The 24,449-nt window shown below is 45.1% G+C and overlaps 1 protein-coding gene across 2 annotated transcripts in view; it reads left to right on the plus strand.

Moving 5' to 3' along the window:
* The window catches only part of LOC310796627 (rho GTPase-activating protein 29-like), a 45,535-nt gene that overhangs the window by 2,417 nt on the left and 18,669 nt on the right, over window positions 1-24,449 (plus strand). The window contains exon 3 of one of the 2 annotated variants that reach the window (XM_083658848.1): window positions 20,882-21,025. In XM_083658848.1, the coding sequence (XP_083514974.1) occupies window positions 20,882-21,025 (144 nt within the window). Of the gene's footprint in view, window positions 1-20,881; window positions 21,026-24,109; window positions 24,441-24,449 lie in introns of those variants that run through there. The other variant, XM_083658849.1, reaches the window with a different exon arrangement.

Here is a 24,449-nt window from a genome sequence, read left to right on the forward strand (position 1 = left end):
GAGGTTTTCAATCATAGAGCTAGTATCAGTTTTCTATAGACTGAAATATCCATGCACTCATGCGCTATTGTATTACTGTAAAGTGTTTTTATTTTAGGGTAGGTAGGGTAACTAAAGGTCGTCGTGATGTAGGTAATAGCTACCAGTGACAGCTAGGCCAACCTGCGGACTGTCAGTTAACTTATAGCGTGATGTGCTTCAGTACTAGAGGTGTGTTACAGTACTGTTAGGCTTCAGATTAGCATAGACCTCACACCGCTGTTGATTTACTGTATGTTTATATGTATATTAGTATTAGGATCACCCTGTCTTGTGGGTTATGGCGCCTGACTGTTGTGTCACTTCAGGTGCTTCAGTGACAGCGGAATTTCCCACTGTGTTATCGATAAAGTAACACTTCCACTGACTACTACTACACCTACCGCTACTGCTAACACACACACATGCATGCACACACACACCCACACCCACCCACACACACACACACACACACACACACACACACACACACACACACACACACACACACACACACACACACACAGGTCTAGATGCAGGTCAGGCAGAGGGAGTGTGTTGTTTAGCCATTCCTCTGGTTGGAGGAGTGAGGCCTTGGTGTCGTGCTGAGAGTGTTCCTCTGAGCCGTCACAGAAACATTTAGGATATTTGCCTCCCCATGAACAGCTCTTATTCAGCGGGTGGGCATGAAATCAGCCCATATATGACCCTATAATATCTATTTGTCATTGGGGCGGATAGTTTTATTTTTGTTATTCTTCTCTCAGTGACAGGGGTTTGGTGGGCATCGGCCATACAAACTGCTGTAATGATGTGATTTGCTGTCTAATAGTCCAAATTTTATATTGATGCACAATCGTCTTCATCATATCAAGGTAACAAAAGTCAAGCCCTGAGGCCTGTACTACAAAGCAAGATTAGTGGTTTAGCGAGGTAACTTCAGGTTTAAACCTGGTTTGGCCGTACTACAAAGCAAGTTAACTTCTTACCGACATATATTTCCATAGCAACTTATGCTTCACACTTAACCTGGTCCGCAGCAGGTTAAGTTGCAAGGATAAGATTAGACCTTAAATACACCGCCCACGAACCAATCAAATCAGCAGTTTGGAAAAATGGCCAACCCCTTTCTGGACGAGGAAGGAGCACGAATTGTAATGTTGAATTAACCAAGGACTAAAGCCTTGCACTTGTTGCAGGCTACATTTTAATTAAGCCCTACTTACCACTTTGGAATATGTTTTTATATATTCATTTTTGTGCTCTCAAGTAGCCTAGATACGTTGTTTGACCCCGCTGATCGATTGCAGCTGAATAGTGAGTGGAGACATATCACTAAACCGGCATAAAAAGGTTACATAAACGTCTCCAAAGCGCACGGTGCCGTGTGCGCAACGGAGCTGAGACTGACGTTGGGTTGGAATTGAAATGGTCATACAGCCTACTACATCTAAGCAATTTAATATGGGATCACCTGCACACAGGCGATCCCATATTAAGATGATTCATATCTAGGCTACTCCTGCATTTTGCAGCTGCAACTCTGTTGCTTTTGGCCTGTATGATGTGATTGAACTTCATATTTCCAGCATCATTATATGAAATATGGAGATATGCGACTCTGCTGACATTACAATAGCCATGTGACCACAAAATAGACTATTTTTTATAAATGAAATCTATGCCCGCACATACCGTGTCGATTCAGTTCAGAAGCATTTATTTTATTTTATTATCATTCTTTTTTTTATTGATTAGCCTATAGGAATTATTCAATCAGTGTGACTAAACACATTGATTTTATCTTATTTTATTTTATTTTATTTTATTTGACGGTTACAAAGTACAGACACGGATCATCATTATTCATTGAGCCTAAATGGTCTATAGCTACATACGGATTTTGGACTGAGATAGATTACACATTGCTTCCACAAAAGACTGTAGATAGAGAGCTGTAGATAGCCTACGAAACCGCTCTTCAAATAAATTACTGGTGTGGATAAAAGTGGTCACTTTAGACAGTCATTCGGGAACAGTAATAATATCCAACGCAGATTTGTATTTGCGGTTTCATTCAATGAGGAAATAGGCGTGTCTGGAGCTGTCGGAGTTGGAGCAGTCCATATTGCACTCTGATTGGCAGTTGTTAAAAACCACGCCTCTTTTGCGGGCACGAGCTCCAGTGCACGGGCATTTTCATGTGCACGCGCTGTCAGCTTGATTAGAAAAACCTGGTTCGAGTTAACGAGTGCCAATCGACGTTCGTAGTACAAGTTAACTACAATCGAGCTGATCTGGTTTAGACAAACCAGATCAAGGGACAGATCCTGGATCTTCTAATACAACATTCGTAGTACAGGCCTCTGGTGGGCGAGTTGGGTTTTGCTCCATCTTGTGTTACTCTCACCATTCCTGTGTTCCCATAAATTGGAAGTGTTGAAAGCCAAACCAGGTGTCTCTGACATCCACACACCAACATACAGTAGGGAGAAGAGAGATGGAAGTAGATCATGAGTGAATCATAAATCAACATTTCTTGAATTCTAGCTTTGTCTGAATAAATAAATAAATAAATAAATAAATAAATAAATAAATAAATAAATAAATAAATAAATAAATAAATACCGTAAATAAATAAATAAATAAATAAATATCAACAGCTAAGCAAAGGATCCAGACTTATTTGTTTATTTGTTTAATTGTTTTTTAAACCGATCACCATTAGCTGACGCCTAGACGACAGCTAGTCTTCATGGCGTCCAAGACAACAATACACAGACTTTGGTGAATCGTAGAATGTTTGTTTGAGATTTTGCATGGAATTTTGTTGTTGTTGTTATGATCCATGGCAATAGTAGTAAACTCATTCCCGGAGTAATGTTAGTGACCACAAAGTCAGCCTCCTATTTTCTGGCCTTGGAGCAGTTCCCGGATTGACTGTATCTCTGGAAGACAGACACAGACGTTTATCGCCTTGGTTCTCTTGTTTCTGCCTTAAAGCGAGGAGTTTTTCCACGTTTCAAATAACTGAAATGATCACGGAGACTACGTATAGGGATAACACATCTGCTTTGGGGTGAATTTTCCCATAGAGTCAAAGCTTGCTGCACATGCTGTACGTGCTGCAACGTTCAGTCACATGCTAACCGATGGCAACTTGATAATCTTCACAGTGTTTCCTCTGCTAACATGAATTCTGTTTTTGGTTGTGAGGATTTTTTTTTAAATCTTCAGTGCTGATGACTAGCCGATGGTGATTTGATAATTAATGATGCTGTGTAACTGAAGGCTATCTCCTTTTCCCAGGATGACGAGTCGAGTTTAGTGTGTGTTTGTGAGAGTTTGCATCCATAATTGGATTGGATTAATGACCTGTTTGTTTTAGTCTGAGCGGTCAGGCAGGTTGCATAGTCTGGAAAAGCATCACACAAAGGACTGCATTCTACTCAATTAAAGTAGGTCTCTATTTAGCTATAAGCCCATTAGATGGATAAGCAGAAGAAGTTCAAAATAATGGTGAAAAATACTCGCCTGCAGAGACGAAAAAATTTAAGAGCATGCTATAAATGTTTATTACGATACCACCAATACATTGCAGTATTATCTATGACAATATATTGCAGTCCATTTTTCATTTGAATTTATTTAGTATACTAATGTGTATTCCACAAATGTTTCTTTTGTATTTTGAGTGGTAAAATTCAGATTACACCTTTAACGTTAGTTTTCTGTACAGAATAATCTTTTTTTTTGTTCTTATACATATTTGCACTTGCTCTTCTATAAGGCCTGTATTGGGCTGTTCACACTGTAAGACCCAGTTTATCACTACAAAACTTAACACAAAGAGACTATGGTTCCTCAAGTAACGGTTAATTGAAACGGCCGTTAAAAATGAACTCCCACTGGTGAGGAGGAATGTAGCAAAGGAAATTCAGATTTATTTTCATTTATGTCAATTTTACCCGCTATAATGTTTGCCCTGAATTTAGACAATCAAGATTTCTATCGGCTTAAAAAATGCAGGTAAACTCAAATTTCTCAAATGAAACGGTGGCCAAAGTGAGTTAAGTCAGGGCAGGGTTAGCGCGTTGCTACATCTGTGCCCATAGTGTTGTGCTGTGCGGGTTAGCGGCATGTGTCAGCTTTTTGCTGCAGAGGAAAAACAGCCAGCAGGGTTCCATCCATGTGGTTGAAGAAAGCTGAGAGCAGCAGGAACGAGGCGGGCGGGTCGGGGAGGGGGTTAGCGTCGCACATGCTAGCTCTCGTGTTATTCTTTTCATATTTGGACAGGTCTGTCACTGGAGTACGGTGTGAAACCCACACAATGCTCCCCCCCCCCCCCCCCTCTGAAAGGCCTGCGCCTCATTGGGATCGGGCAGGCTCGCATTCCTATTGCAGCGAGGGAGGTTTGAATCAGTGCGTCAGCCTCCAAGCTTCTCTTCATATGGACACTTTGCAGAGTTGAGATGTTGCTTGTTTTTCTTCGTATTTTTCTTTCGCTGGAAGTAGCGCACACACGCAGCGTGCCGGGTTGACGGAGAGAGCCACGGGGGAACTGAATCACCGGAGCGTATAGTACGCTTGAGTCAACCAGACCTACCACATGCATTACACCCACTAAGTTACACCTATGGGTTTCCCGACCGTCCCGAGGTCAGATTGCACTGTAGATTTAAACTTTCTCCCATAATTGAGCCCTCAGTCTGAGCTCTAGTAAGAATTGCGCTGTGTGAAGTTGCCTCTCCAACAATCGTTGAGCTGTCAAGGGATGTAACTGGAGAGAAGAATGCAAGGCTCTTGGAGCTTTTGATTAGATGATGACCCCTGTCCCTGTCTGCCCGTTGTCCCAAGATGATCTTTGTCCGCCTCACACGTTCCACCAACACACACAGCGCTGACCACTGGACCTTACCCTCTCACAACACAGCCCCACTTTCCATTGGGATACATGCTGTAATATCTCAGTGGAATGTAACTAGTATGGTAAACAACAAGGTGTGAACCTGTTATTTTATCAACTAGCATACTAATACTATAATAATAATCATCATAATATAATAATAATACTGTATAAACAATCACTTTGAAAGGAGAGGTAGGGAGCAGCAGCAAGAATGGGAAAATGAGCCCATGCAGTCATGAGTGCACAGCATGCAGTAACAAAATACACCACAAAGATTTTTTCAATCCCCCACAGAAATACAACCATGTGATGGTACTTCAAACCACTCAATAAATTATCATGGGTTATTGTTGATAACTAAAGCCTAACTTTTTCTTCTTCTTTTTTTTCCACAATACATGTAGGCATTAATCTGATGCTTTTATCAAGAGCCAGATTACAACGCACAGAGCAACAGTAGAACAAGCGTAAAATGTCTTTGAAGTCAATAGGACGGCGGTAGTAACTGTGTACAGTATAGGAACAGAGTGATTTATAATGAAAGTGGGAATAAAAGTCAGAAATGTTCGGTTGTGTCTACACTGCTTTGCAAAAGACAGCTTGGTTAATGGTTTTAATCAGGATGAAAAAGGAGTCCTCCGCACAGAGCCGAGGCGAGCCGCTGTCCCCCTCCCATCCCCCCACTCTCCTGCATACTCTGCATTCCTTTAGAACAAATGTTCACTTGTAGCTATAGTGCCTTCAATAGACTAATGGTAGGTGTGAGGCGGATTGACTATGGAAACGCTCCTAAGAATAATTATTACATTTACGTTTGCGCTTGTATCTACAACTCAAATACCATCTAAAGATAGTATAGATAGTAGTCAAAAAAATATATGCTATACATTTATCAAGATCATCCTTCATTTCAGTTTTTCTGGGAAAGTTTGGAAAATGGATGCCTCGAGTGTAGAGTGAGTCCAGAGGGAATATCTCAGGGTAAGGATGGCAGCACTTGCAGCAGATGAAACAAAGCATTATATATATGCCATTTGCATTTACACAACGTATCTTGATAACATGATCTGCATATATGTTTTGCATGGATGGCCCCTGGGGGAATCAATGCCATGCTCTACCCATCTGAGCTATGCACAACCAAATGTTTCCATCATGGGAGACATGCTGTTTCACTCTATCACCTACTGTATGTTAAGAAGTTTACAAAAATATCACTGTTTTACAAACTTGGATATTATGTTGCGTTCAACCAAGATGGCGGAATGCCCGCGCATGTGCATAACCGATTCCCTAGCTGGGGCCGATTGGGTAACTGACATTGTGTCAACTGGTGTTGCTAACAATGGCTAGCCTGGCTAGAGCTAACTTGGCCGGTTTTCCGAGTTGTTTTACTGGAACGCGTTCAACTTCGACATCCTTCGCCAGCTGAGATTTCCAAGTTCCGAGGCTAATGGAACCGCAGAACTAGGCACAGCACAGGCCCCATTTAGGTCAATGCATCCCTGTTTTGCCTTTACTTTGTTGACCGCAAGGGAACATAACAGCCATAAATTTAGCGTAGAAATGTCGTTTCTCTGCCAGAATGTATTGAAATTTTCCACAAAATAGTTGCATCAAGCTCAGTGGTTTGCCCCCATTATCAAGCAGGAATGTTTGTTGATAATGTGCTGTGGAAGTTATGGATAGTATAGGCCGACAAGGCTAAACAAGATCAAGCCGATATCCTTTCGAGGCTTTTGTTGTAGTTACAGCAGCAGATAGCCATCAGGACACAGTCTGATGAGGCTCGTTGCTTCAGGGCTTCTTTGCTCCTGGAAGTCCAGGTTCCTTCAGGTGGAAAAAGAAAAGTGTTTTGCACCAGCACTTTTTACAGTTCCACTCCAGGGTTGAGCAAACATCTCCCAGCGTAGTTGTGGAGCTTGCAGTTCAAAGCTTATTTACTCGATGTATAGTGGCCATTGTGCGCAGTCAGTGTGTTTGAACGAACGTCATCTCTGGGATGTTTACAGTGTAACGCAATGTGGCGAGAACTTAGAAGTATAAAATGTCTTTAAACGTAGAGGAAGACGTCTGTCTGACTCGCAAGCCCGTGTTCCACCATGAATGCCATGGCTTTCTTCAGCTGTCGGTGTCATCGTGACACTGATAAGATCTGGCTGTGCTCCAGTTGGACGGCATTGTTCGGTCTCGCACAGTGCCTGTCTCCAATTGTGCCGTTGTCTGAAGGGCAGCCTCTTCTTTAAGTGAAGCATATGATAAAAAAAATGTTTGGGAAACTGCGTGGGTGTCGGCCTACCAGGACACGTTGACTGAAGTATTTAGCTTGTTATTCATTGTAAGCATTTTTTTGTGTGGACTCAGTTGTCAATCTTATCACTGCAGCGCATGTGTTTAGTTTTATACTACTCAAGATGACTATGTCCTTTAGTATATATATATAGAGTATATATATATACTCTATATATATATATATACAGTATATACGGTATATATATATACAGTATATATATATATATATATATATATATATAGGACATAGACAAAGTAATCTTGAGTAGTATAAAACTAAACACATGCGCTGCAGTGATAATATTGACAGGTATATATACACCTGGTAGAATGAGGAAGGTTTTCAGTTATCATTGGGTTTAAAGAGCGTGTAACTTAGCCGTATAGGCCACCAGGAGAGGAGTCTGTGCAAAACATATCCAACAATAGCGACTGACCACAAATAACCCCCCCCCCCCCCCCCCCCCCCCCGTAGACAAGAGCCACTGTGCCAACCTAAGTGGCCACTTCACAAATGGTTGCGGGTGGTTCCTTCAATCGACAGCAAAGCAGAGTCCTCGCCCATAATGCTTTAATGGTCCGCTGCTCTCAGGAGGAAGAAAAGAGAGATTTGTTGGGCAGTAACTTTCCCTGCCTGTGATGCTGAAGGATGTTTTTGTGCGAGCTTGTGGTCAGGGTGTGTTTCCTGGGCCGGGGATTTATGGTTATGGGCTCTCTGCATCTTGGTTGAGGAGATTGGACATGCTGATTGGCCAGACTGGCCTCTAGAGCCTCTCTGCTATAGGAAGACAGACACCACTGCTGGTGATTGGGCGGACCTGCTGAAACTGACAACTATGGATGAGTCCTGCACACAGTCCTGCAGCAAGTGCTCTTCTGTGGGCCAGACTAACTTGCAAAATGTATTTGCTCATCTTTAACATAACAGACACAATAAAAAAAAAACATATGTCTATAACTCATTCCATTCCTCATTGTGTCACTGCCCTGTCAAGCCGTGTAGAGGCCATATTTTAGGCGTGAGTGTTAAGCAAACATGCCACTAAGACACATTCGCATTCCAATCCACACAGACTGACTTCATGTTACCAGGGCAAGTAGGCTCGTCTGTGATTCATTCTCAAAATCCAGCTGACTTCCTGCTACCAGGGCAGGTAGGCTGGCCTGTGATTCACTCTCCAAAGCCTCTGTTGCAAAGTGTCTGCGCCGGTAAAGTCATGCATAGTTGTGCATGGGGCATCTGGGTCCTTGTGGGAGACAGATTACTCACTAGCAATATAATAGCAGTCCTTGGTCCTTGGATGGGAAATCTTTGAACCGGGGTGAGTGTGTGTATCCTAGTGGTATACGTTTCCTGTTTTGTCTTTCCTGCTCAGTGCCATCTTCTCCGCCCATGTATCTGTGTCTCAGAGACTGTGCGCTTCGTTGTCCAGGCCGTTGGGTCACGCATTGATTCACACTAAGAATGTGAAGAAAGTCACCCAAACACGCAATGAAGAGTCAAAGGGACTCGTGTGCCTGCGAAGACACCCCAGAGACCTCACAAAGCGCAGTTCAGCGTGAGGGTGGGAGCAGGTAGCTGTTTATGGAGTGCCTGCTGCTGTTTACTGTCTGTGTGATGATGTCTGGAGGAGTCCACTCTTTTGTTTCCAAACAAGGCAAGGGAAGGATGACGAGTCGAGGGCAGAGGCACCCAGCAAAGCTTTGTTTGTTTGGACAGGCGGCGAAATTAGTGTTTGGACCTGGAGTCTCCTGACCAAACAGCTCCACCTGTCGCGGATCAGGTTGCAGGCAGCTCCGGCACGCCAGAGGTCTCTTGCTACAGCCGGGCGGTCCACCATCATCGCCGGCTTTGCCGTTGAAGAGACGTATGGATTTAGAAATAACGTAATCCCTGCTTAACTCATCAAGTCCTGGTTTCTTAACGGGAAAGAAGGTTTCCATCTGTCGGGGAGCGTTCGGGGGGTGATGACTGAGTGAGTCAGCGCGCAGGAGGATGCGTCAGCGCCATGGAATGAGGTGGATGGATACACTTCAGAAGGGAACAGGGAACAGCGTCCCCGCTGGAGATCATGTGTTGGTGTGGGTGTAAATCAGTCACCCTCCCTCCCTCCCGCCTTCCAGAGAAGAGATGCTGCCGGAGGACTGGGGCCTCTCTGCCCTTTCAGCAGAGCCCTGCGGCTGTTTCCCAACTCGTATTGTGTCACCTCCACAGAGGCTGAGGCGTGTTTAGGGGAGGCTGCGTGTCCAGACAGGCCAACTGATTGCCTGTTGTTATCAATGGTGGGAAGAGGCTGCAACCCCACTCGCAGGCAACCTGAAGATTGACTTTACATCGGTCTTCTCTGTACGAGACACACAATGAGCTTTCTCAGACACAATGGACCCCCCCCCCACACACACACACACACAACGACACAAGGCAAATGTTTGAACTACAGTATTGTTTATTAAATCCTCCTGAAGTTGGGTCTCCACTTAAACCTTATTTAAAGAACACAAGTGGAAGCCCACCCACCCACACACACACACACACACACACAAAGAGGACCTTTCAATTTGGATTTTGGTTGAAAAGAATCCACTGGTGACAGAATACACTTTTTTAAATTTCACTTAACCAATTGCGATGCATATAGCTGAAAGCCTTTATCTGACATGCACCTTGGTTTGTTGCACAGGGATGTTGAACAGCACAAGAGTCAAATCTGCCTGAAACAATTCCCACTAAGATAAATACTGATCTTCTTGTTGAAATAGTCAATAGTGATTTTGGTAGTTCTTTCCCCCCTCATTATTATAGGGTGAGGGTGAGGGTAGTCTCGGCTCACAGACAATTGGAGAACTCCGCCTACCAATCGCCCGGGAACTTCAAATAATAGTAGTTTGAACTAGGGATGGGCATCGAATTTCGAATTTTCGAATAATCGTTGTTATTATCAAGGTCGACTTTTATTATTGAAATTCGAAATTCGAAATTCGAAAAAAAAAAAAAATTTTTTTTTTTTTTTTTTTTTTTTTGAGTGAAATGTTGCATTGTCTCCCCTGATTCTAAGTATAGTCAAATCGCTTGGTTTGAGCAAGTAAAACTATTTTTATAAGCATTTTAAGCAAGGTTTATGGAAAAATGAATGGCGGATGAAATCCCATGAAGAGGGAGAGGGGGTGACTTTGGCACCCCTTTGGCACTCAGACCTGAGCCTACTAAATATTTAATGAACCACTCATGATTGTCAAAACTGTTTTTTATTTTAGAAAATGTCAATGTCATGTAACATGTTCTTTACTTCAGTGGTGCAATGCTTGTTTGAGCTAAAAATCCACAGCAGAAGCTTTTTATATTAATTAATAAAGCCGTAGACTTAGAATCAGGGGAGACAATGCAACATTTCACTCAAAAAAAAAAAAAAAAAAAAAACATTTTTTATTTTTTTTACATTTTTATTTTTATTTTCGAATTTCGAATTAAATTCGAATTTGGCCAGCGAATTTCGAATAGTGTTTTTGCTAGAAATGCCCATCCCTAGTTTGAACAGCGTCGAGAACGCCCCGTAACAGACCTACGCCCCTTTGTCACGTTACCGGAAAGTATGCCCCCCCCCCTCCATTATCCTCTGTAGTGAAACAAACTGGAGAGACAGAGAGTCAGTTTGTAACACGGAGAGAACTTTTTAAGAACATTCAGAATGCATGTCCAGAGCAGCGTTACATTATTTAATTCCGTTTCATCCGTTTACAAGCACACGATTCTGCTTGAAGGGCCGCCCTAAAGACTCTGGATTGGTTCTGCGATGCAGGTTTATTTTTTTAAATCTCAAATTGTTTCCACCCAGTTTTAACAACGAGAGAGTTCTCAGTCTCGAGTTGTGAGACGCGGACAGAGATCTGAGTCTAGGGGTGAGGGTTGAGACGCGGACAGAGATCTGAGTCTAGGGGTGAGGGTTGAGACGCGGACAGAGATCTGAGTCTAGGGGTGAGGGTTGAGACGCGGACAGAGATCTGAGTCTAGGGGTGAGGGTTGAGACGCGGACAGAGATCTGAGTCTAGGGGTGAGGGTTGAGACGCGGACAGAGATCTGAGTCTAGGGGTGAGGGTTGAGACGCGGACAGAGATCTGAGTCTAGGGGTGAGGGTTGAGACGCGGACAGAGATCTGAGTCTAGGGGTGAGGGTTGAGACGCGGACAGAGATCTGAGTCTAGGGGTGAGGGTTGAGACGCGGACAGAGATCTGAGTCTAGGGGTGAGGGTTGAGACGCGGACAGAGATCTGAGTCTAGGGGTGAGGGTTGAGACGCGGACAGAGATCTGAGTCTAGGGGTGAGGGTTGAGACGCGGACAGAGATCTGAGTCTAGGGGTGAGGGTTGAGACGCGGACAGAGATCTGAGTCTAGGGGTGAGGGTTGAGACGCGGACAGAGATCTGAGTCTAGGGGTGAGGGTTGAGACGCGGACAGAGATCTGAGTCTAGGGGTGAGGGTTGAGACGCGGACAGAGATCTGAGTCTAGGGGTGAGGGTTGAGACGCGGACAGAGATCTGAGTCTAGGGGTGAGGGTTGAGACGCGGACAGAGATCTGAGTCTAGGGGTGAGGGTTGAGACGCGGACAGAGATCTGAGTCTAGGGGTGAGGGTTGAGACGCGGACAGAGATCTGAGTCTAGGGGTGAGGGTTGAGACGCGGACAGAGATCTGAGTCTAGGGGTGAGGGTTGAGACGCGGACAGAGATCTGAGTCTAGGGGTGAGGGTTGAGACGCGGACAGAGATCTGAGTCTAGGGGTGAGGGTTGAGACGCGGACAGAGATCTGAGTCTAGGGGTGAGGGTTGAGACGCGGACAGAGATCTGAGTCTAGGGGTGAGGGTTGAGACGCGGACAGAGATCTGAGTCTAGGGGTGAGGGTTGAGACGCGGACAGAGATCTGAGTCTAGGGGTGAGGGTTGAGACGCGGACAGAGATCTGAGTCTAGGGGTGAGGGTTGCAGTCGCTTGCTGTGAAAGTTTTCCCTGGGAGAGAGAGAGGTCTTGATCTTGGGGAAAACAAACAGGACAGACGTGGCGTGAAGCGTGGCCGGGACGCACGCTCATCTCACCACTGTCGGGAAAAGACGAGGCGGCGTTGAGTTGCGGCCGGCCTGGCAGGGGGTCTTCCTTTAGACAATGATGGCCCCGCCCCTACCCCAAAACAATGGGCCCGGCCCCCCACCATCGCCAGCCAATTTCCAGTGAACTTTTTGATGCCATTGTTGTGACAAAACCAATTTACAGCAGTGCTGAGACGCAGTGTGCTTCCTGGTGGCGTGACAATGAAACCGCTCAGCACTGATTCTGCCAGCCTGGTCCCAGCTGCCTCACGCTGCACTGAGCACACAGCCGCTCTCACACACACACACACACAATTCAACAATTGTGCTGATTTGGATGAAGTGTCACACAAAACTTGATCCTGCTTTGATAACTTTATTCCTGTTTCTGGATTTTGTAATAGAATTCCTTTGTTTACATTTTTGGATCCGGGGTTTTTAGGGTGAAGAATTACAGTGTAACTAGCCTAATTATTCACATATGCACGCACAGACTGGAGACTCAACCCATCTGAACAAAACATTATTTGGAAAACAGTTTACCCACTTTATAACACTGGTAAAAAAAACTTTGTTATATGAATTCATACTACACAATTTTGCAAGTAGAGGCATAAATGACAATAAAATTAGGCCATTTCAAGAAAATTAAAAACAGAATGAATTCAAACTGATAGAAATGTAATTTGTGTGTGCTTATAGCAGCAATTGTCTGTGGAGTAGTGGTTTATCCACCATTTTCATTTTTCACCACTACATCACACTGACAGCACCTGATTTGTTATTCCCTCACACTCCTCTCCTCCACTAATTGAAATCTTTGCTTTCAGTGAGAAAGGGAAATGAGCCATTCTAGCCCACGTTACAGCTGTGATTGACCTCCGCTCTGTTCTTTCATTGCAGTTTGCAGTGTCTTCAGTCACGTTCCACTTTTCTCATTCAACGTGCAGATTCTCAGGTGTGCACCTCATTAGGCCTGGCTCTCATATGCTAATCCTCAACCCACACACACACACACACACACACACACACACACACACACACACACACACACACACACACACACACACACACACACACACACGTCTTCCATATGAAAGGCTTCAAACACGAGCCAGAAATAGCCAGCTGACCACAACTGAAGAGGGGGGATAAAAGGAAGGGGGAGGGCATTTAATGAAGGCCTATTGTCGTCCGTAAGGAGGGGGGGAAGGAGGGGGGGCTTCAAAGTGTGAGTGGCAGCGTCAGGGAGGTGAGCCCCCTGCTCCTCAGGCCCTGTAATACACGGAGGGGGGCTCGGGTCAGAGGTTGGTCACCTTCAGGCCGAGGTGGAGCCGAGGGGGCAGTCTGGCGTGGTCGCATCAGGGCCAATGTGGTAGTGCCAAAAACTGCAACTGCAGTTCTTCGAATGGCCACTTGAGGCTGGCTGAAAAAGGGAGTCAATCCTATTCACCCACATGTTAAAATGCCCGACTTTACAGCAGGAATAAACATGTTTTCAGCCTGGTAAAAACAAAAAACAAAAACGGTTTTGGTCTCTATTGCTAATTTCACCTTTCATGACAACTGTACGGGGGGTGAATTTTTATATAACTGACCCATTTTGAATAAAATTGACGATAAAGCAGTCTATGGGGAGTGATTGACAGGTCAACTGTCCAGTGATCATGGACCAATAGCAGGCGGAGATGCAGCTCTGTGGGAAAGCCCTGGGCCCCGTTCCAATACCCATACTTGTACTTCTTTCTTGTAGTATGTACTGCCGCTGCCCTCACAAAGTATGGATTGTAGTGTGCAGCATGCATGCAAAATGCATACTATTGGGACACACTACATCTGTCGTCACGTGAGCTTCCTGAACTCCGACCTCTTGCTCACTTCCGCCGACGTCCGCAGCGCCACATTTGAGTTTTTTTTTTTTTTTTTTTTTATTCAATAAACAAAGTCTGGCAGTAACAAACAGTACATTATACAAAAAATTCAGACTAAACATTTACAAAATTGGAACAGACAATCAAATAAACAAAATAAAATAAATAAAGCAAAAACATTAAGTCAGAGATCTAAACAGGAATCAAGATATGCATGTTTTGGTACACACCATGCTTGTTTGGTTTTAACATATTTCAAGGCTTTCTTAAAGTTAATTATCTCATTCATGAACATGCAGCTCAGTCAGTGCGACGTAACTCCAGTAGGTGGCGGTAATGCACAAAAAGTTGTTTGCCAACCGCCATAAAACATTAGAAGAAGAAGAAGAAGACATAACTTCCTGCTGCGCAAAGGATTGTGGGGAAGTTTGGCTGAAGCAGCATGCATCGATGCATACTCCGAAATAGGAGCTGATGTAGTACAACATCCTGGTACTCTTGGCATACTGCATCTGACATACTATGTATTGGGACATACTAAATCTTTTTTTGCCTACTAAATAGTATGGAAGTATGGGTATTGGAACGGGGCCCTGGTCTCGCGTGGACCAAGATGGCAACACCCAAAATGCCAAGCTAGAGGCTTCAAACCAGGAGTACACACACCACTGGGTGACGGCACACTCCACCCATCTCTTTTGACAGTCTATCTGGGTGGGCCTCGTTTTTGTGTTTCTTAAATTTTTGTGTATTTAGAGTGTGTTAAGAAATTATATAAAAAAAGTGGAAAAGATGGGAAACCATATAATGCACAAAACACCTTTCCCACCTTTTTTATTTTATGTTCTCTGACCTGTCCTGAACCACCCGGTTCAAAAACAGCTTCTTTCCAACAGCAGTCAGAACACTCGACTCCCCCTGCTAGCCCCCCCATCTGGACCTCTTGTGTGTTTTCTCTGTACATGCTGTAATGTTTGTTTTGTCTCTTTCTTTGTACTGGAACTGAGCCACCATGCTGTGCCAAACAATTACCACCAACATTGTTGCGTTGCACTAATAAAGCATCTTGCATCTGTTATGAGGCGATTTCCCCCCTGCTTTTTTATGTCGATACCCCACAGAATGGTCCCATAAGACAAACTGCCACTCTCTGTTCAGTTGGTTGTCTCAACAGGTGATTTGCTCTCAGAATATTTCCCCACATTATGATGAAGTAGCATGAGCATCACAGGCTTGTGTCTCAACTCTGGATTTATGTCCGTTTACTTTATTTTACACACCACTCAATTGAATTAGGGTTTGTGTGTATGAAGGAGAGAGGGGTAGTGTGTGTGAGGGTGTGCGCGCACACGTGCGCGCGCACGCGCGTGTGTGTGTGTGTGTGTGCGCGTGCATGTGTGTGTTGTATTTGAACATACACTCACCACAGCTCTCATTCTCACTCCCCCTGTAATTCCTTTTAACTTTCCAATAAATTGAGCCTCTCATCTCAGCCCACTCCCTGGTAGGCCGGCCTTGATGAGAAACAGATGACTTGGCTGTTTTGCAGCCTGTGCCTCTCTGCTCCTTCCAAAACAGTGAGTTAGACATGAACTCACCTATTGTCTTTTGCCAGCTTGCAGAGGCACTCCAGATTAGAGTAGACCAGGGGAAAGACTATCTCCACCCCCCCACCTGTCGGTATGGGGGTGGAGGTGGGCTTGGCTTCAAAGATTAGAGAAAGTTAATCATGTCTGCCTTTTCATTGTTTTCTTACTGGATTTTATTTGCCCTGTAGGTCCTCATTAGTTGTACAAACTCATTCTAACTCTGTTTTGTTTTATCATTATATTATTATTAGAGAGGCGCGCTCGAGACTTTGAATCCTTAGATTTGCTGGAAAAACATAGGCAAAACTGGAGTGTGAGTAATAAGGGCTGGTTCAAAAGGCCAACATATAGAGATGTGTTTGCAATAGTGCAACAGTGTCAGGTTATGTAACAAAAGGACTAATGGATCAACCCTGTGACTGCTAAATTACTAGATGTCTTCGAATCGTGAGATCGTCTCGCCTCCCATCCGACAACACCAACTGAAATGACACATCATAAGCTCTATGTTACGCATCGTCGTCGCCTGTGTAGCAATGTTGACATTGTGACAGAGACGGCCTAAAGCTGTCGTGTCTTTCTGGGCGTGCTCAGTGTCAGCCTCTGCTTCTACAGGACGTGTCTTTCTGGGCGTGCTCAGTGTCAGCCTCTGCTTCTACAGGACATGTCTTTCTGGGCGTGCTCAGTGTCAGCCTCTGCTTCTACAGGACGTGTCTTTCTGGGCGTGCTCAGTGTCAGCCTCTGCTTCTACAGGACGTGTCTTTCTGGGCATGCTCAGTGTCAGCCTCTGCTTCTACAGAACGTGTCTTTCTGGGCATGCTCAGTGTCAGCCTCTGCTTCTACAGGACATGTCTTTCTGGGCGTGCTCAGTGTCAGCCTCTGCTTCTACAGGACGTGTCTTTCTGGGCATGCTCAGTGTCAGCCTCTGCTTCTACAGAACATGTCTTTCTGGGCATGCTCAGTGTCAGCCTCTGCTTCTACAGAACGTGTCTTTCTGGGCATGCTCAGTGTCAGCCTCTGCTTCTACAGAACGTGTCTTTCTGGGCATGCTCAGTGTCAGCCTCTGCTTCTACAGGACATGTCTTTCTGGGCGTGCTCAGTGTCAGCCTCTTCTTCTACAGGACGTGTCTTTCTGGGCGTGCTCAGTGTCAGCCTCTGCTTCTACAGAACGTGTCTTTCTGGGCATGCTCAGTGTCAGCCTCTGCTTCTACAGAACGTGTCTTTCTGGGCATGCTCAGTGTCAGCCTCTGCTTCTACAGGACATGTCTTTCTGGGCGTGCTCAGTGTCAGCCTCTTCTTCTACAGGACGTGTCTTTCTGGGCGTGCTCAGTGTCAGCCTCTGCTTCTACAGAACGTGTCTTTCTGGGCGTGCTCAGTGTCAGCCTCTGCTTCTACAGGACGTGTCTTTCTGGGCATGCTCAGTGTCAGCCTCTGCTTCTACAGAACGTGTCTTTCTGGGCGTGCTCAGTGTCAGCCTCTGCTTCTACAGGACGTGTCTTTCTGGGCATGCTCAGTGTCAGCCTCTGTTTCTACAGAACGTGTCTTTCTGGGCATGCTCAGTGTCAGCCTCTGTTTCTACAGAACGTGTCTTTCTGGGCATGCTCAGTGTCAGCCTCTGTTTCTACAGAACGTGTCTTTCTGGGCATGCTCAGTGTCAGCCTCTGCTTCTACAGAACGTGTCTTTCTGGGCATGCTCAGTGTCAGCCTCTGCTTCTACAGAACGTGTCTTTCTGGGCATGCTCAGTGTCAGCCTCTGCTTCTACAGAACATGTCTTTCTGGGCATGCTCAGTGTCAGCCCCTGCTTCTACAGAACATGTCTTTCTGGGCGTGCTCAGTGTCAGCCTCTGCTTCTACAGGACATGTCTTTCTGGGCATGCTCAGTGTCAGCCTCTGCTTCTACAGGACGTGTCTTTCTGGGCGTGCTCAGTGTCAGCCTCTGCTTCTACAGGACATGTCTTTCTGGGCGTGCTCAGTGTCAGCCTCTGCTTCTACAGGACATGTCTTTCTGGGCATGCTCAGTGTCAGCCTCTGCTTCTACAGGACGTGTCTTTCTGGGCATGCTCAGTGTCAGCCTCTGCTTCTACAGAACGTGTCTTTCTGGGCGTGCTCAGTGTCAGCCTCTGCTTCTACAGGACATGTCTTTCTGGGCGTGCTCAGTGTCAGCCTCTGCTTCTACAGGACGTGTCTTTCTGGGCATGCTCAGTGTCAGCCTCTGCTTCTACAGAACGGCTGCATCATAGTTGGTTTCACGCTGCAGCAAATAGGTCGTTCAGTGTCTCTCAACCACAACAGCCTGTATGTCTTCCACTTTTCATCCGCTTCTTACAGAATAGAATAGAATAGAATAAGGAAACGTTAAATGTCAAATATGGGAACTCTATGTGAAAATCAATAAACAGCTGATCACAAAAGAAAAGAAAAGAATAGAACAGTAGAATCTTAATTTATTTGTTTGTTTATTTGTTTATTTAAAAGGAGGATCCCCATTAGCTGCCGCCGAGACGCCCGCTAGTCTTCCTGGGGTCCAAACACATTACATTACTAGCAATTATAAACTGCAAACAAAGTCAAATGCAGTAGTAAAATGATAAGAAATAGTAAAATGCAATGCAAATAAAGGACAATCACAGAAAAACAGAGTAAAAAGCAGTATAAAAACAAGAAAAAAAAAAAAAAAGTTTGGTCAGCTAGTCATGTAGCTGGCCTATTGCCCAGAAATCAATTGATCTGTATAACACTCTGCACTATTAAAAACACAGAAAGAGAAGTCAAAGTGGTGTCAGTGTGGTGTCACAAGCATCAGTGTGTGTTTACTGGTGTTTGTGAGTGCAGATGGGATCTTAGCTTCCATTTAAAACCTACCCTCCCATAGAAGCAGGAAATATTTCCTAGACATTAGCCCTGAAGGGAGTTGTCTGGATTAGACTACAGATGATCGCATATAGTGTCACAGATAGAAAATGACAAAGCATTAGGTCAAGTAAGTCAAAGAGTAGAAGAATGCATATCTTGACATTTGGTGACCTGTGTGTCAGAATGTGTGGCGTCACAGCGGTGACTTTGACTGTCAGCTCATTGTAAAGGCATGACTGTGAACAGCGTACAGTATGGTCGAGTTCCACACTTAATGGAGCTTTTGTTATTCTTGTCAAGCTCTTGATTCATTTCCTGTTCTGTACCGTAAAGGCGGTTTTATAAGACAAGTGTCGACAGGTGTCTTATGAAAAGTGTCGGACGACGACACTCAGGCATTTATCCTCAAACGACATATCTGGGGACGTCTGTGACACAATCCCGCTGCCAACTGTCATCTCCACGGTAACCAGTTTGACACGTCATCTCCATGGTAACCAGTTTGACACTCCTGGCTGGTTTGTGGCTTGTGAGAGATGGCTGCTGGATATGATACGTTTGATTTGTCAGAGGAAGAGGACATTTTTAAATACAATTTTACTGTGGAGGAAGAGACTGTAAAAGGAGGGAAAAAAGGGGGGGAGGGGCTAGGCTACATCCCCTCCTCTGTACATCTCGGCGCACTGCTCAAATCCCGTGCTCAAATCCCGTGCTCAAATCCCGTGCTCAAATCCCGTGCTCACATCTCGTCCATGACGGACGAAGCAGCTGCACCACTTAAAAACAAGGTTTCACCCTTGTTTGTAATGAATGAGCAAAGGTTCAAAAGTCTGGTGTGAAGTTCTCTGTTCTACATGTGTGAAGTTCTCTGTTCTACATGTGTGAAGTTCTCTGTTCTACATGTGTGAAGTTCTCTGTTCTACATGTGTGAAGTTCTCTGTTCTACATGTGCACGGGTCAGTTTTCAGACAAGTGACAACGGACACTTAGAAAGTCTGAGTTTTATACACTGAGATCAAAACACATCATCATAGTTCATCCCACATACTCAACTTGCAGTTTCAAACCCTATCTCTTACCTTGTTAGGACACAATGGATAAATGGAACATGTTAAAGTGATGCATTATTCAAACACACATGCATATGCATGTACATAGCATGCTATTTCTAACGTATGACCTTACATAGTCATGTATATAGTACAAGTCCTGTGCTCTGACTTTGGTATGCAGCACACGACAGAGAGGGGGAAAAACACTGTCCTTTCTGTAGGGCAGAGAGGATTTGACATGAGAATTATGAGACACGAAATAATTGTATTTCTCACGGTCTGCACAAGCTGTCTCAAACACACACACAGTACACACACACACACACACACACACACACACACACACACACACACACACACACACACACACACACACACACACAGTACACACACACACACACACACACACACACACACACACACACACACAGTACACACACTTGAGCTATGGTATGGTAGCTAACTAGCTAATCAAGTTGAAAAATGAATGACAGAAATTAAATTAACATACTAAGCTTAATGACATCTGTTTTGCTGCCATCCACAGCAAAAGCTGCAGCAGTTTCCCCCAGTTCTTTTGTGTGTGTCCATCTTTAAAATCCCTCCTTGGCTACAAGGCCCAGTTCCAGCAGCTGGGCATGACGATATTTCCTCACCCTTTCTGCCAGTTTCTCCTCAAAGCCATCATTACCTACTATTTTAACGACTTCTACTTACTACTTTTATCCCACTCGCCCGATGCGAGTCGCTGGCTAGCTAGTAGATAGACCGCTTGGTCAGCCAGTGAAAATGTAAGAGAAGTCAATGACGTTGTCTGCAACCTTACAAGTTTCCACAGGTCCAAGACACGGTCTGACTCTGACCTCGGCTCGGACGACACATACTTTTGTCTTTTTTTATCTAAATGTTTGTCTTAAAGGTGGGACATCTGCCCATTAGTCCAATCAGAGTCTATTATTTTCACTGGAGTTTCCCTTTCCGTTTTGACCGTTTCCCCTGCATGAAGTACAGACTGTCTCTGGAGCATTTGAAGATTGTGGAACAGATAGACTGGCTTGAGAGACTACTTGTCTTACAACCATAAAACAGCCTTAATAAGGGGCCATTGTGAGAGCTGATTTGATGTCACCTGCCTGACCTATCTATGTCTTCTCTCCGTTTGACCTGCTATGTCTTCTCTCCGTTTGACCTGCTATGCCTTCTCTGTCTTTGTGCCTCTCCAGAGATCCAGGACGGTCTCCAGCAGGTGGTGCAGGAGCGTCTGGGGGAGCTGCTCCGTGTCCTCAAGGCTGTCATCGGCAAACACCAGACCCTCAACTCTGTGGACATCCTGGGAGCCGCTGGCACCGTCATTGCCAAGGTCAAAGGTCAGTACAGTAGTAGTAACTCACTAGCATACAAAGGTGCACATAAGCACGCACACTTACGCTCACACACGCTTAAAGGAACAGCTCACTCAAAATTGTCGGATGAAGTTTTGCTTAGTCCACAAATCATTCTGGACATTTCCAGGGAAACAGAGTTACAGCATTCTCCTAAACAGCTGACGTGGATGGTGAGCAACTTTCAAGCATTAACAAGCCCAAACCTATTAGAGCATGGCACCACTTTTACCTCCCCCCAACACCACCCATATCCCCCTAACCACTATTCCTACCCACCCCTCCAATCCCCTCAAATCCTGACTCTCTACCACCTTCCTATCATAGCTATAGCCCTTTAACCACTAAACTCACTAAACCTCCATGACTGACTGACTGACTGACTGACTGACTGAGTGACGGTCCTGACCTTTCCATCTTATGACCCCGGCGGGCCCTCTAGCCCAGCGCCGTGGTAAAAAGAAAAAACATAAAATGCATCCATACTCCTTGTCTGGTGTAATCCAAGTCTCCAGAAGCCCCGAGATGCCAAGTTCACTTGAAAAGTTGCATCCTGTTTTAGTGAGCTGAAAGTGAAAGTGAAAAAGCGACTTTCAGCTCATGGCTACAGTGAAGATTCCAGCTAAAAACAGGGTGTAAATTACATATTTTCAAGTCAACTTGGATTACACCAGACGAGCAGTATGGAGGCATTTTATGCTTTTTTCTCGAGTTATTATTTATTTACTTTTATTTACGTTTGAAAGCTAGTAGTCACCATTCACTTCAATTGTTTAAGACAATGCTGTAACTCTGTTTCCCTGGAAAACTCCACGAATGTTTGGTGGACTAAAAAACTTCACCCGTCCTTCCACCGGGATGGGGGTGACTGAGTAGATCATTTTGGGGTGAACGGTTCCTTTAACACACACACACACACACACACACACACACACACACACACACACACACACACGCACACACACACACACACACACACACAGGCGCACAGATGATGTTCATATATTTTGACATGAAGTTTCAATGCAGCAGCATCGAGTCGTCTTCAGACCGTTGTGAGGAACATCTCTCTGTCTTGTTTGATTGACGTGTGGTGGATTAGAGCTGGCTCACAGTGTTGTTTCTAAAAGCACTCAGTGTGAGAAGAAGGATTATTCCTCCACCAGCAGAACCTTCGCCCGTCTCCCGAGTGAATACAAACACGAGGAATCTCAACTCACTAGTTCAGCTGCTAAAAATGTGATTCACTGCGAGGGTAATTCTTCACTTGGCTTGCAGACAGGAATCTCTGGAGTGGAGGCTACAGGGCTGTCATTTGCATTCCATATCGCAGCGACCGAGGAGGAGGCCTCTTGGCAACGTGCTCGACGGCCAAGCATGTTGTCCACGTAGCTCCGCTCTCTCCTCCCTCTGTCGCTGAGGTGTGTGTGTCTGTCTGTCTGACAGCTCACCTGGCCTATCTGCTTAACAATGCATTTCCCTCGTCTCTCGGCCCCGTGAGAGGTGCAGTAACAATGCCTAGAATGCAAAAAGGAAAGGAAATAGATGGAGCGTTAGATCACCCTGAAGGAACTGCTGGCATCGCGGGGAGTGGGACTGCCACGTCATTGACAGTGATGGATGAAGCACGTTTTCGCCTGAGCTGAAGGGGTCATTATATAGGCAAGTTTCAATAGCCCAGGGCCCATGAAACCCATTTAAAACCTGTGATACACATTTAAGTACCTGGAAATACTTAGCCATGTAATTTCCTAAATGAATGAAAAAAGCATTTTTGAGGATACAAGAATTGTATCATTCAGCACAGTGATGTATTTGTGTGTTCAGGAAACAAAAGTTTCCCTCTCCACTAGGGGGTGGCTTACCTCAGCGCCCTCTCCCCGGCTGGACCGTAACTCAATACTGACAGAATCAAAGATCCAGAGGAGGGCTGGAAAGGAGAGGGTGAAAGAGGGATGAATCAGTGAAACCCCCCCGAGATGAGGACTCAAAGGTTTGAATGATAGCAGGCCTTGTGCGCCTCAGTGTCTGCAGAGTGTGTTTCCTCGTCTCTCGTGTTCCTGGTAGTCCGAGCTTTGATGGTCGGTCACGACACCTGGGGCCCTTGGAAGATTGCCAGAAATTACAGGGGGAAAAATGTTCTCCTCGCCCCACCTTCCCCAAACACGTGACGGTACAACCTGTTTTGACACTGTAGTAGACACTTCACTATGAGCCTGAAAGTGTCATGAAAAACAAGCACAATAAAGGCATGTTCAACTTCACTGAACGGTCCGAGGCACAAGGCTTCATTCTTTGCAGACAAAACTATTGTTGTCGCATCTTCCATACTTTGTCTTTGTCATACTCAGTCATCACAGATATGATCTTTGCACAGACTCTCTCATTGGCTCAAAAACCAGACTCAGACCAAGTTCCTTTCCTGGTCATGCTCCCCTCCTACAGAACTCCAGGGCAGTGTGCAATAAAAGTGTCAACTAAACTAGCTCAAATTCTTTCCTTGCACCCCCCCCCCCCCCCGCCCCCTTTCTCTTTCTTTTTACACTGCTGTCTGTCAAGAAAGTTTTTATTTATTGCAATCAATCTCTCTGTATGTGTACATCAAAGAGATTTTTCTGTCTTTATTCTACCTTGTCCTGGTTCCTCTGATAGATCTAAGAAAAACACCAAAGGATAATATACACTATTTTCTCCATGTAATTTAAAACAGTTTTTATTTACATGATGAGTGGGACTGATGAGATTCCCCAACTACTGAAACGGTAGCTGTCATATACAGTACAAGCCATGCGGTCGTGTCAAGACAGAATGACAGCCACATTTGTCAGGCACACTTTAACTCACTAAAGGCATTTTTCCACGTGCTAATTGTCCCAGTTAAGGCTAACCGTGAGAAAACAATGGACCCTGTGCTTGAATGATGCCGTTCCCATTTCAATGGCGGCTAGGGGGCAGCGCTCTGGAATCATTGTTATGAGACCCACAGGATGTCCTGAGGAAGAAGTCAGCGCTCTTGCGCAAGGGGCCTCCGAGTAGTGTGCTAGCATTCAGGGCCAGGGAGGTGTGCAGCAGGGAGGCTCGCACCACCGTCTCCCCTCTCTTTCGCTCTCCTCTTGGGGTCCCCCTGGAACGTGGGGGTGCCTTCCCCCATCCCGGGATGCCATCTTTTTGTTGCTTCTAGAAGGCCTGGGAATTTACACCCGTCCAACCACGGAGGACATGGATGTCTTTTCCTTCTGCTTTTTGTTGCATGAAGCGAAAATGGACGCGCCAAGATGAAGTTTTAGCTAGAAAAGCAAATCTGAAACCCTGCTGATTTTTATTAAGAGCATTTCACTCAGCACCTGAGTCAGGGTGTTGAGGTTCGGGCCGGGGTCGACAGGTGACGGGTGAGAAAAGGGTAAGTATT

The sequence above is a fragment of the Poromitra crassiceps genome, assembly GCF_964638095.1.
Source record: "Poromitra crassiceps genome assembly, chromosome: 23".
In the NCBI taxonomy this organism is placed as follows: Eukaryota; Metazoa; Chordata; class Actinopteri; order Beryciformes; family Melamphaidae; genus Poromitra; species Poromitra crassiceps.